The 13807-nt window shown below is 33.7% G+C and overlaps 3 protein-coding genes across 3 annotated transcripts in view; 1 reads left to right on the top strand and 2 right to left on the bottom strand.

Moving 5' to 3' along the window:
• The window catches only part of LOC108557716 (integrin alpha-6-like), a 5510-nt gene extending 1797 nt beyond the window's left edge, over positions 1-3713 (bottom strand). The window contains exons 1-10 of the mRNA XM_017914363.1: positions 3565-3713; positions 3423-3511; positions 3148-3363; positions 2685-2790; positions 2382-2558; positions 1904-2068; positions 1489-1849; positions 1065-1433; positions 939-1011; positions 428-884 (exon numbers count right to left, since the gene is read on the bottom strand). Coding sequence (XP_017769852.1) covers positions 428-884; positions 939-1011; positions 1065-1433; positions 1489-1849; positions 1904-2068; positions 2382-2558; positions 2685-2790; positions 3148-3363; positions 3423-3511; positions 3565-3697 — 2146 coding nt within the window. The 5' untranslated portion in view covers positions 3698-3713. The remainder of the gene's footprint in view (positions 1-427; positions 885-938; positions 1012-1064; positions 1434-1488; positions 1850-1903; positions 2069-2381; positions 2559-2684; positions 2791-3147; positions 3364-3422; positions 3512-3564) is intronic.
• Positions 3714-4713: 1000 nt separating this feature from the next.
• Positions 4714-5556, top strand: LOC108557709 (poly [ADP-ribose] polymerase 12-like). Its single transcript, XM_017914351.1, has one exon. It carries the CDS (start codon positions 4714-4716, stop codon positions 5554-5556), a length of 843 nt encoding a protein of 280 aa, XP_017769840.1.
• Positions 5557-8893: 3337 nt separating this feature from the next.
• Positions 8894-11726, bottom strand: LOC108557727 (PX domain-containing protein kinase-like protein). Its single transcript, XM_017914375.1, has 8 exons — positions 11490-11726; positions 11065-11253; positions 10911-11007; positions 10625-10851; positions 10322-10565; positions 9700-10268; positions 9522-9648; positions 8894-9296 (listed from the first exon to the last, which is right to left on the bottom strand). The coding sequence occupies exons 1-8, from the start codon at positions 11589-11591 to the stop codon at positions 9091-9093; spliced, it is 1761 nt and encodes a 586-aa protein (XP_017769864.1). The 5' UTR covers positions 11592-11726; the 3' UTR covers positions 8894-9090.
• Between the last annotated feature and the right edge of the window lie 2081 nt (positions 11727-13807).

Raw genomic sequence — 13807 nt, 5'->3', positions numbered from 1 at the left:
AAAATAAACCAACTACTAAACATTACAAAAAATTGATTTTCTTTGTGTAAATAGAGGATTTAATTTATGTCTTGTTACTACTTACCAACAAACGGATTTACGAGATAATCCACGGTGTCCAAGGATTTCTTAACCCCGGGACATTACGACACAAAAACCATTGCAATAAGAAAGTTGGTTTTAAACAATGATTATTAGAAATGGACTTATTTCATTGTGAAATTATTTTGATTACTTTATCAAGAAATCGTGCTCCATTGGATGTATGATTATAAATATAAAAAGAGGATATCTATATCTTAATAAAATTACCATTAACTCATTTTTTCCAAAAGTTTTTAAACAAAAATAAACCAACTACCAAACATTACAAAAAATTGATTTTCTTTGTGTAAATAGAGGATTTAATTTATGTCTTGTTACTTACCAACAAACGGATTTATGTTAAATAAACCTTTGACTTTGATCAGAGCAACGCTTTGACTGCTTTTGAATGGTCCAGCAATGCATTGGAAACGCGCGCAGTTGTATTTCGTGCAACTTATTGCGTATTCTTTCGAATCATCCTTTCCATCCATTTCCTGTACGACCTCAGTCGCCTGTCGCTTCCTTCTGAGCAGCATTGGGGTAGACACAGCTTGAACGGTATCAACAAATTGGTCGCTATCATCCAAGTTCTCCACATCGTCTGCACTCGCCACGAACTCCACTTCCGTCAAGTTCTTGCACATAAACGATTGCCTCGACATCACCACAACAGCAGAATGCATCTTCAAGAACGTGCTGTCATTTTTTTGGTGCTCACTTTCCTCCGACTTCAACGACACCGGTATGAAAACGTCGAACGTCACTTTATCCACCAAAGTCCTACCGTCTTTGCGAATCTAAATAATCGATGTTTTTAATTAATTTCTGTTAGTTTTGTTTCGTATATTTACCTTATATGTTTGCGAGAAAATGGACTTTCCCACACTGACGTTTCCATAAGAATACGATTGCTGATCGGACTTTCTGCAAATAGTGAAATTAAAGACATTGTTTATTTTTTGTGTTAAAGCAGTTACCCTTCCAAATACACGTCTGCTTCGCGGATCATTTTCAATTTAGACACTTTCCATTTTACGGGATTCAAATTTTCGCTGCTTGTACTCACGGAAACATTGACTTGAATCTCGTTGGGAATCGAATTATAATCGTTATTGATGTCTTCCGTGTTAAGTTCGAGCGAAAATTCTTTGACTTCATTCAGCGCCGGATTTCCGATCGAGCAATAAACCGAGGAGTTCTGCTCGTTGCATATAGTTGGAGTATACTTCAACGGCAAGTACGAGGGTAAATCTATGGTCAATCCTGTGATGTAAGCCTTTTCGCCCAGATTTTTCACGCGCACCACCAACTCCACGTACTTTTGTGAACCGATCACGTAATTTTCACTGCAAACATACATTTTATTTTTTTTAATCTCAAATTAAGCGATGAAGCAATTACCTTAATCCTTTGAAGAAGACGTCGAACTGCAAATTGGAAATGCAACGATCATCGTTTTCGCACTCCAATGTGAATGGTGCAATCAACTCGTAGCTGACATGTTTCGTAGCAATCGGGCACGTTCTGCAGAACGAATCAGACTTTGTTGTTCCAACGATGTAAGGTTCTGCGGGGGCCATCTCCACCAGTTCCTGCTTGACGCGAATTACCACAGGATTAGTAACAGTTTTCACGTTGCCAATTGCCGTGTAATTTGTGCAGGATCGCTCTCCTCTGAGCAGCGTCACAGTCTTAACCACTTCAGGTCCAGGAATGCGGACTCTCTTTTCATTTTCATCGATTATAAACGTTCTGCTGACGTCTGAAAAGTCTCAAAGATTATCGAGAGAAAAGTTTTACGTATCGCTTTTCGTACTTATCGAATCCGGTATGGTGCCTTCGTACCACAGGCAGAGCTGAAGATCTGTAGTTGAAAGTTGAAACTTGTTGCCGAAAACCGTTACCAATTGGCGAAGATGCACCACCGGACGTGCCCTCAAAATCAACGCGTTTCCGGAAATGAAGGAACCAACCGCCAAATCTGAAATTTTTGGATGTTCAGAAAGTATTTACGTATTTTTTTAAGTCAAATTAAAAGACGAAATTTTTGACAAAGTTGAGATATTGAATGAAAATTCGTTTAGGAAATATATTTAAGTTATACAATCATTTGATATTTATTGAAAAGATTAGACAATTAGAACAAAATATTGAGATTTGTTGGTCGATCGAAAGAAAATTGTGTTGACATTAAACTTAATATTTGAGTTAATGTCAAACAATCAAAGAACTTCAATAATTTGTGATTGAGATAATGAATACATTAATGAATTCAATAAATAAACGCAACTTGCCTCCATAAGAGTTTCCGTCGATGTCGGTCAATTTGGAGAAACTTATTCCGAAACCTCTCAAAGACCATTTCTTTCCTGTTATTATTTGTGATGGTTCCGTTACAATTCCGTTCGAACTTCCCTTATATATGTAAATAGAACCAGCTCCATCCTCGTACGGTGCACCAACGACCAAATCTGTTTAGAAATTATATCAATATTTAATATGAATATCACTCCACATTTTTAGTGCAAAAGTTATTGTAATAGAAAATAACTATAGTTAAACAACCGTAAAATGTGGTAACGTAATAATATTCTTACCCCCGAATCCGTCACGATCAAAATCGGATAAATAAGCAACGGCCAGACCGAACAGACTTCCAGCTGATTTTCCATATAAAACGGTCTCAGTATTTTGGAAAGGTCCCTAAATTTAATAAAAAAAAAATATGTTATTTTCACACAATTTCTTATTCAATCGTGTTGATTTTTGGTCCACAATTGACATATTATTGAGTTATAATTTATACAGTGAAAGATCAATGTTTGTTCGCAAAACGTCTCTCCTTATTTGCTTTATTGAAAGTTTAATAAAGTTCGCAATGTATTTCGTCAATTCAAAGTAATTTCAAAAAATCTTCACTCAATTTATGTGTTTTTTCTAAGAATTTGTCGAGACTTTCGAAATTATCTGATAACAATACGAACAATTACAATAATACCTAGTTTTGATTAAATTGTATACTGTTATACATTGTATTGATGTATGAAATATTGTGTTTACCATTTTGTTACCATAAAGAACGTAAACTTTGCCCTCACTGTATAACGATCGCTTGTAGTGAGGCGCTCCTATGATCAAGTCACTGTAGCCATCGCCATTCAAATCCCCGGAAGATAAAGATGCACCAAAACATTCCCCCATCTGACTTCCTCGCTTAGCATATTTAACATCAGCGGACACCAACGAACCAATGATTGGAAAATCAAATATCATCACCTGAAAGAATCAAATAATTAATTGTTGAATGGCTTTATTCTGAGATTGAAATTAATTACGCCTCCGAAATATTTGTTTGCTGTTGTTGAAGACATCGTGTAAAGCACTTTCGTCTTGTCGAAATAATTTCCTGAAGTGACGCTGTAACCTGCGAGAAACGTCTGTTTTATAAATGCGTATTAAGAAAATAAATAAACTGACCATATAAAGCGTTCTGAGTGAAATCGTCCAATTGGTACGGGTCGACTATTCGGATCCTTCCATACTTGTCGCCGTTTTTTTCGTATATCATTGACGTTCCAGCCCAGTTTAAGACACCTGAAGCACCTAACATCAATCCGGATTTTCCCTAAATGAAAAGAAACTTTCGTATTTGAAAAATTGAAACGTTCGAAAAAGCAGTGTTTTCATTGATTGTCTCGAAAACTATAATACGTAGAATGAATCCAAAAGATGCATATGAAAGCTGAATGTTTGGGGAATCTAGCAAGTAGTCATATATTACTGTGGTTTTATCCGTTTGGCTGTAATTCGCTTTTAAAGTTGAAAAAATGCTTGAAAAAGCAGTGTTTTCACATTTCATTGATTTTCTCGAAAACTATAATACGTACAATGAATTCAAAAGATGCATATGAAAACTGAATGTTTTGAGAATCCAACAAGTATAGATTCATTCCTGTGCTCTTATCCCTGTTGCTGTAATACGCGTTCAAATTTGAAAAATTGAAATAATAACGTTCGAAAAAGCAGTGTTTGCGGTATGATAGCCACTACAAATCATATATTTTTCGAATGCCCAAATAATAGTATACATACATACGAGTTGAAGGAATTGATAGCAAATAATGTAAATCTCCGAACCTCAATAGAAGTATTGCAATATCTACAGAGTCATTTTAAAGTTTATAAAAAAATCAGGTTGTGTTGTTTGAATATGTGATGTAAGTTGATTATTTTTATATATTTAATTATTTTTATCGGTTTGTTGGATATTTTGTATATCTTAACTTTTATAACAATTCACATAATATTTGAGCTACCTATCCAAGATCTTCCACATTGTGAAAAGAATCGCCGGGTCCCGGTTGGTGAAGAGTTAATATATGTTTTGTTTTTGATGTTTAATCTTATTTAATATGGCATTGATTGGCTATATGCACCCCGTTGTGCGAGCTAAGTTGCATACTTGCATACAGGAAACTTTGCTAACATTGCTACCAACTCAGCTATTTCGGGGAATCCCCTGTGTGTGTAAAACCATTTATATAAATAGTAGGCTTCTTCTGTTAGTTCCCTTCCAATCGGCTAGTGTTATTAGTGAGACTACAGGCTTATAGAAATAAGTTCAATATGGGTGGTTTATTTAGTAGTGATAATCGATCATCGAATAATGAAGGCACTGTAACCCACCCTAACCTACCTGTAACTTACCCTAGAGAACCAAGACCACAAGTTTGGCCCGAGTACAATTCACCCGAATATCTTAAAAGAGTATATCTAGCCGGAGTACAACCGAGAAATGTGTCTAATATTAGGAGAAACCAAACAGCACCACCAAAGCCACCAAATATTAAAATTGTGCAATATAATCCATCATTAATAGAAGACTTGCACCTGTCGCTAACCGACATGGACTTTAGATATTCTAATAGAAATATCTACGAGCTTGAACAATGGGACCCGAAATATTTTGAAATAAAATCTCAAATCGAGAATGTCAAACATCATAGGAATTGCGTGTTGCAATTTTCTTGGCTCGAATTGCATCGTGTATACAAGGTGAACAATCCCTATTTGAAGATGCTGTACGAGTTGAAGAAAAAGGAACAATTGCGGACGATGAAGAACACCCGGGAATTGAATCTGTATCATGGGACGGCGAGGAAGAACGTCGATTCAATTTGCGAAAAGAACTTTGATTACAGATTGTGCAAACGCGGACGATTCGGTAAAGGCGTTTCCTTCTCGAAGCAAATAACGTATTCATTGAGTTACTGCAAGCAAAAGGACGATCTCAAGTGTATAATTTTGTGCAAAGTTTTATTCTCCAAAGCCAACGTCGGCGACGGTAACACCATCTACCCTGATTATAATTGTGATACGACAATCAGAGATAATGGCGCTGTCACTGTGAAGTATGATGATGATGTATTCTATCCTGAATATATCATCTTATTTAAAACTTACAAATGAGCAATAAAACTTATTGCGTAACTAATTATTGTATAATTGTTTAAATTGAACATGTATGTCTTATTGTAAACACATAATGATCGTTACACGTACAATCGTAATCGATCATCTTTTTCATATAATGCAACAAATGCATAGGATTTTCCCACCCCGTATTAATAAGAATTATCTTTGTAAGTAGAATAGGTATTTAGAATTAGTCTTAGTCAACCTATCAAAGTATCTACATTGTCTTGGAAAGGACCCCAAGAGTACCAATTGTTATAATAAACTTGTTGTAAACCAATTGAATTATTTAATTCCCAACTACTGAGACTCCACAACGAATTCCATCCCTGGGACACGACAGTAAAAATGTTGCGATCAATACTACTTTGTGTGTTTGAAATAAATTATTTTTACAATTATTAATAGAAAATTATTTTTTTAAATTTTTATTATTTGGTATTCATAGAATTCGACGCAATACATATAAAAATAGGGGATTCTCTAAATCACTCTAAATGTATAATCTGATTGACAATCTTACCAACTTAGCAAAATGCGTGTTTCTACGGTGACCGAAAAAGGCAAGACTGCACAAAGAACACGCTAAAGAAAAACAAAAATGACAAATCAGAACATCGGAAAAATATTAAAGTTATATAGATAATATATCTACATTCATAAATGTATAATGAATGTTATATTCAATATTTATCATCTATATTGCTTGAACTTTAATAATTATTTTTCCGATGTTCTGTTTAGTCACAGTACTTTTTTTGCCGTGTTTTGTTTTATCGCTGTTCTGTTTTGTCATGCAACCGTTTCTACATTAAATGTGCGGCTTCAAAAATACTTTTCACATAATTAAGTTCATCACATTACACATTATGCTAGTACAGTGGTATTGAATAATGTCTGCACAAATATATAGAAAAATCCCGAAACACTTTCAACAAAATCATTTGACATACGCAAATCTGCGCTCCATTGCGGGGAATCCCCTGTCTATGTAAAACGATTTATATAAATAGTATGCAGACTTGAACGCTTCAGTTTGTTCCCGTCCAATTAGATTGTGTTATTTGTGCTTATCTGAAATAAGTTAATTGAATCTGCATCATGCCACGGCGAGGAAAAACGTCGAAAAACCAAACAGCAGCAACAGTAAACAAAGAATATATTGAAGTTGTTGAATATAATCCATCATGCATAAAGAACTTGCACCTGTCTATAACAAAGATGCACATAAGAAAATTAAATACAGATCTGTGCAAGCTTAAAGAATGGGACCCGAAATATGTCGAATTAAAATCTCAAATCGAGGATGTCGAACCTTATAAGAATTGCGTGTTGCAATTTTCTTGGCTCGAATTGAATCGTGTATACAAGGTGAACAATCCCTATTTGAAGGTGCTGTACGAGTTGAAGAAAAAGGAACAATTGCGGACGATGAAGAACACCCTGGAATTGAATCTGTATCATGGGACGGCGAAGAAAAACGTCGATTCAATTTGCGAAAAGAACTTTGACTACAGATTGTGCAAACGCGGACGATTCGGTAAAGGTGTTTCCTTCTCGAAGCAAATAACGTATTCATTGAATTACTGCAACCAAAAAGATAAACTCAAGTGTATAATTTTGTGCAAAGTTTTATTCTCCAAAGCCAACGTCGGCGACGGTTACACCATTTGTCCTGATTATGATTGTGATACAACAATCAGAGATAATGGCGCTGTCACTGTCAAGTATGATGATGATGTATTCTATCCGGAATATATCATCTTATTCAAAACTTGTAAATGAGCAATAAAACTTATTGCGTAACTCATTATTATTATATTATTTATTGTGTTACCTTTAAGAAAAGTAAATTTAATAAAAATTTGTTCCAATTTCTGACTATACCTCTTCAAATTCCAGAAAACTCCTATTTATTATATAAGATTAGTTATCTGCCATATTTTATTTTTTCCTCAATTTCTATTGTTTCGAAGATTTCATTTTGAACTTTTAATAATGATACATTTTTTACAATACTTGGGAAATTTATTGATTGAACCTAAAATCATCGACAAATGATTAATTAAGATAATTGAAATAGTAAGGATGATAAACATGTATGTTTTTTCTGTCTTTGTATGTTTGTGTTACCTTTAAGAAAAGTAAATTTAATAAAAATTTGTTCCAATTTCTAACTATACCTCTTCAAATTTCAGAAAACTCCTATTTATTATATAAGATTACTGATCTGCCATATTTTATTTTTTTCCTCAATTTCTATTGTTTCGAAGATTTCATTTTGAACTTTTAATAATGATACATTTTTTACAATACTTGTGAAATTTATTGATTGAACCTAAAATCATAGACAAATGATTGATTAAGAGAATTGAAATAGTAAGGATGATAAAAAGAAATTACATTGTGTGTTATAAATCATTTTTATTCTATTCATCATTAGAATGTGTTACACGAAATGGCTGCTTACATAATTACGTATTTACATAAAACATTCAGTGGATCTTTCATCAAAATGGGTATAATTGTGTAGGCAAATCGGATAGAACGACATTCTGATAAAATTAGTATTCAATAAGGAAATGATGTAAAATACGTCCGTAATATCATTCAATTACATGAATAATTGTCGATGGGAGAGGAGGAGAATTGAGCGATTGAAGATTTCGCTTAGAATCTTTTTTTTTTAAATATTTTTGTTGACTAGCATTTGTAATATGCTAACAGTTACGAGGAGGAAATAAGAGGAATGGACATCTAACATGGAAATATAAATCTATAACAGGTAATTTGAAATGCCTGTTAATGTAATGGAAAGGCGCACAGGTACACTCATCACTTGAATAACAAACTATGCAGAGAATAGTTTTATGGACCCAATCGTTTGTTTGTGTTTCTTTTATCTTCTTTTGATAGCTTTCGAACGCAACATACATACACACATAGATAGATACATAGAAATCGTGCAAGTATATTTTATTACTCTAACAGAAAACGCAATTACGTGAGCACAATGAGCAATTGGAATCGTCCATCAATTTAACGCGATAAAACACAATAGAACATTATTACAAAAGCTCGATTACTACACAATTACTAACACAACAACTATTCATTATTAGTAAGATAGGAAAAAAAATGTTTTTAGGAATGCCATAAAATATATATATATATATGTAAGAAACATTGTTAATAACCAACAGAATACTGAGTGAAACAAAAAGCTTAAAGATTAAAACAGAATAAAATATAAAATAAACAAAGCGATTTATATAATATAATAACATAAAATGTCGTTAATATCACAATACATTTCTAAAATGTGTAAAACAATAATGTTAATAAAAACGTTCGCAGCTTATGGAGATTGTTTAAATATTATTATTCTTGAAAATTTTAATGTACTCTATCGAACTGCGATTTTAGGGAGCGAATTCAATACATTCCCTCCCTTGAAAGCGCGTTTAAAGTCGATTCAATTAAAAACATTTCCTCTTTCTCTCTGAACTCACCTTTCTTTTTAAAGTCCTACTTATCTTTGGTTTTGCGTAACGCAGTTTTATTGAAACTGCAAATCGCTCCTAGAAGAGCCGATCGGTCTTTAGCTTGAGGTGTAGCGCCATTAGATAATGCCGTTCCACCGTTTTGCACCGCAGCTGTTGTAGCCGGAAGAAGAGGAGCGGTCATAGCTGGAGGAGGAGGCGGCGGCGGAGGTGGAGATGGCACCGAAGAACCTGCAGTTATAAAACACATTTATTGCATACACACGTTACATGTGATGTTAATTACCGCAGTCGTTCTGCCTGCAATTAAACTAAACATATTGAAAAATCGTTAGTTAAATTTCAAAAGTTTTGATCATATAGTAATTGATTGCAACGGAAGTATTATACAAAACTGGTGTGAGATCAAATTCCATTTTTTTTTCTGCATTTAATTAAAGTATATTAAAGACTTACTCGACATTGAAGGCGGTGTAGCAGTATCGATAGAATTAGCGGTACTAGTATTAGACACGCTTTCCGATCTATCTCCGCCAATTCCATTGACTTTTGGATCCTTTTCCTCGATTGTTCTTTGGCGCATCTAAACAATACACGATTATCATTTAATCTGACATCGATTGGATCACTCTACCTTCTCCCTGGCTTGTTTCTGTTCCTGCTTAAACTTATGTCGTTGCTTCTTCTTCTCCTCCTCCGAGCTCATCTTCTCCTGTGCACGAACCAGCCGTTTCTGATTCCTCATGATCTTCTGTTCCTCCCTCAATCTATCCTCTAACTGGGTGCTGATCACCTTCAAATGATCCTTCGCGGTGTTGGGAAATTTGAGATGCGCCCTGTCGCCGGCCTCCAAAGTCAGGATCACCGAAGAGAAGAACGGATGCATCAGCAGCGAGTCAATGGTGGGTACGCCAACTTTGCATCCCTCTGGAGATAGTATAGACTCGATCACGGACCTTAAATGCGTCGGACAGTCCTGCTGCGGAAGCTGTTCGACGACGCTCTCGTGCAGTGGAGCACCGAATGTCATCTCGTGGAGAACATGCCCGAACGAGTACACATCGATCGCTTCCAGCGTGTTAATTTTCTTGTGTTGCATAAAATACGGACGATAGAAACTCGGAACACCCAGTATCCCGTCCTCAATGTCTAAAAGCTTAATCCGTTCGTTATCGATTAAAATATTTCCAGTGTGTAGATGCCCTGAAACGAAGCAATCAGTTGAATTTCATGCGAAGAAAGTTGAATGTTGTTACCGTAAGGCAAGCCTTTGTCGTGCAGAAATTTCAACGCCTCTAAAATTTGCCTTCCGTAAAGAGCTATTTTATGTGACTCGAACGACTTGTGTCCTTTGGGATTTCCATACTTCTTCATAAAAGATAATTTCGGTTTAGCACCGCAAAGCAAATCTCGGATCGAACCAGCTTTATTGAAACTCCTCACCACAAGTCCACCAACGTCCGTGCACAAGCACATTTCTAGAGAGTGAATGTACGGATGCTTAAATCAAAATAATAATTGAAATAATGCTTTCTTCTAACTTCTCATTTTCTTAATACCTGAATTTGGCTCAAACTCTTAAACACGGCTTGCATCTCCTTATCCTCAAGATACTTATCTGGCCCGTAATCAGCCCAAGTCGCCCACAATTCCTCTTTGTTCAACGATTTGCATTTCACCTGATAATAGTGTTTCCTGAGTCTCCATCCAATGTCCGGCAATGGTCCAACGACTTCCCAGCCTACTTCTCCACGTAAAGCTAAGGAGACATGCTGCAGTGCTTGCTCTAAAATTACAAAAATTCAGCGAACATGCATTTTACATGAACGAACAATCGAGACATACCACTAAAAGGTTGGCAATAATTAGCTGGATCCACAAAGGATCTGGCTGGTAAAGATGACACTAGTATAGGATTCATGAGGATAATATTTAAATATTTCTGAAATTGTTAAGTATAATTAATTTGATATTTTCATTTAGAGAAAAAAAAACTCACTTGAAGGCCCTGCTGTCTTTCAGCAATGAAGTCTGGTTCCATATTTCCAATGAGCTTTTTTGGTGGCAAAGGCAACTGCAGTCCTGACGACTGCAGCTGAGAGTGCAACTTAAAAAAGTCATTGTATCTTTTTTGTATTCGCCAGGTCTCGTTGGTAAATGGCCCTCTATGTACTTTTATTACAAATTCCTTAAAATAAATGCATTAAATTTAATATTTCAAGTATTTGCAGCATCATAAACAAGTTATTTGCATTGGAAAGACGTGGTCAATTATGTTTCACAATCTACTTGTATTTAATCTGCTTATATATGTATATATATATATGTACTATTCTCAATGTCAACAGAGACTTATTACTTAATGCAATTGTTATCATGTGAGCTTCCTGTAGCCAAAAGATTCTATTTATTATCAATCATTACCGTGTGTCCATTGGTGGTCTTCCAATTCTCAATGTGACATGTTATGGGTTCAGTGTCATCAAGCGTCACCTTCTTGCTTATTTCCTCTTCAAATATAGCCATTTATCCATTTGAAAGGCCTGAAAATCCATCAGAACACCACACGAAATTAGAATCAATCTGCCAAAATATAGTACTTTCCAAAGGATGTGTTCTTCTTTCAGTTGTCAAACTGTTGCCAACACACTTTTTTTGACTGTCATTTTATATGTTGGCTAACATGATTGATTATTTCAATAATTAGCATGGAAAACAACGTAACAAAAAAAAAATCAGCCAGATTTAATGATCTTCTTTTATTTTGCACACATACAACATAAATAATTTTTGATAAAATCAATAAATTTAACGTTCGCTCAACAGGTGGAATCGAACCACTTCGGCGTCAGCCGACTACAGGTTTGAAGCCTGCACCTTAGACCACTAAAGCTCAGCTGAGCAAAGTCCCAAATTATTTACTTGTTTATAAACTGCATTTAATATCATTTATTTTACAGAGCGCTATATGATTTTTAGTTGATAAAATATTAAATAGCCATTAAGTACAAGTTTCAATCTTAAAACATAATATAAATATAATTAACTAGCGAACTTATCATATAATCATCGTAATTTTTTTTTTGTAATATGTTTAAAATGTAAAAAAATAAAGCTTAAAGTTGTTTTGGTTGCATAATATACATATGCCATTTAGAATTGATATTTTCACTTTAATTATTAGAACTTTATAATTATATATATATTTTTATTATACATTTTTATTATTTTCTGAAAGATTATCGTTATCAGTAAATTGTATCAATATTTGGCAATTCACTAATATTTTTCTAATACTACTAATAATTCTAGAAAAACTATTTACCCTATTTTTCGAACTATAAGACGCACCTTTTTTTACATAGAAAAAAGGATTCAAATTTTGGGTGCGTCTTATGGTCAGAAAGTAACATTAAAATATATTTTTCAATAAATCGTCTCTAAATTTGAAAATAAAACAAAAAAAGACTTTTATATAACGTGAACTATAAACTAAATGTGATCAATTATGCAAACCAATATTGAAACAGAGCAGCAGAAAGACATTTTGGTCCATCACCAACAAAGAAAATGGTTCGAGAATGGAGAAAACAAGAGGAACAATTAAAACTGTTAAGTAAAGACAAGAAAACTCGTCTCTAAATTTGAAAATAAAACAAAAAAGACTTTCATATAACGTGAACTATAAACTAAATGTTATCAATTGAAAACCAATATGGAAAGAGCAGCAGAAAGACATTTTGATCCACCACCAACTGAGAAATAAAATTATAATGTAATTAGTGTTTATATAATATAATACTTCAAAAGGAAACATTAATAAGTAAATTATATAAAGTTATATACAAATATTAATTAAACAGTATAATACTCAATATTATTGTTTATTCTTAACGAATGAGACTAAGTACCTACAATGTATGTAGTTCTTGGAATGGAACGCAGAAACATGAAAAGACGAGAAAATTAATTATTTGAACAAATGTTTTGTTTGTTTGTTTGTTAATCTAGAAACAGTTCAATAACCTTTACATATAACAAAAATAGAAATTTAAACGTCAGGTAATTTTAGCATCGCATAAACTAAAAATATGTATTTAATTACGTACGAAACATCTTGCATTCGAAAAACTGTCTTTTCGTTACAATTTACAGAATTTTGCTTGCATCGAAATAATTTATCGGCGAAAGCATTTTGATTTCTCGATGACATTACAATGTGTATTATATGGAGCATTTGCCAGAAGTTCGAAGCACTTTAGAATATGTTACCGGTTTTTACTAATTATTTATGCCCTGGATGCATCGAATGTTATCCATACTCGATGAACTTTCATTTTTTCACTTTCAAAATTTGAACAAGGATATAGGAAATACATACATTTTCTAATTTAATTAAGTTTATTAAATTCAATTAAATTTTATATCTATATTATAGTAATATTAACAGAAAATAATCGCTTTTGACATATTTCAATTTAATATTTTTGAGGAACATGTGACTCTTAAAAAATCTGTTATAAATTATAGAAAACTAAGAATGTTAAGTCAATATTTTGTTCTAATCATATTTGGAAAGATTGTGTAATATTTTGATGTAATAAGAAATGTATTTAAATTACTTTTTATATAAGTTTTGGTAACGTTTCTTTTATGACACTTTGCATGAGAATTGATCTAAATAACAACGTTATTATACAAGGATTGTACTTCCAGGACGGAACAAGGACGAGTACGTATAC

This window comes from Nicrophorus vespilloides, unplaced genomic scaffold, assembly GCF_001412225.1.
Source record: "Nicrophorus vespilloides isolate i.1.1-1 unplaced genomic scaffold, Nicve_v1.0, whole genome shotgun sequence".
Classification (NCBI taxonomy): Eukaryota; Metazoa; Arthropoda; class Insecta; order Coleoptera; family Silphidae; genus Nicrophorus; species Nicrophorus vespilloides.
This window is presented reverse-complemented; position numbering and strand designations above follow the sequence as displayed.

Bases quoted from the DNA above. Each gene is read 5' to 3' on its own strand.
- LOC108557727 (XM_017914375.1), bottom strand. From the start codon at position 11,591: ATGGCTATATTTGAAGAGGAAATAAGCAAGAAGGTGACGCTTGATGAC. The intron at 11,008-11,064 runs GTGAGTTTTTTT...TAACAATTTCAG, and splicing joins AAAGACAGCAGGGCCTTCAA to AAATATTTAAATATTATCCT. The intron at 9,649-9,699 runs GTAGAGTGATCC...TGTATTGTTTAG, and splicing joins AGAAACAAGCCAGGGAGAAG to ATGCGCCAAAGAACAATCGA.
- LOC108557709 (XM_017914351.1), top strand. From the start codon at position 4,714: ATGGGTGGTTTATTTAGTAGTGATAATCGATCATCGAATAATGAAGGC.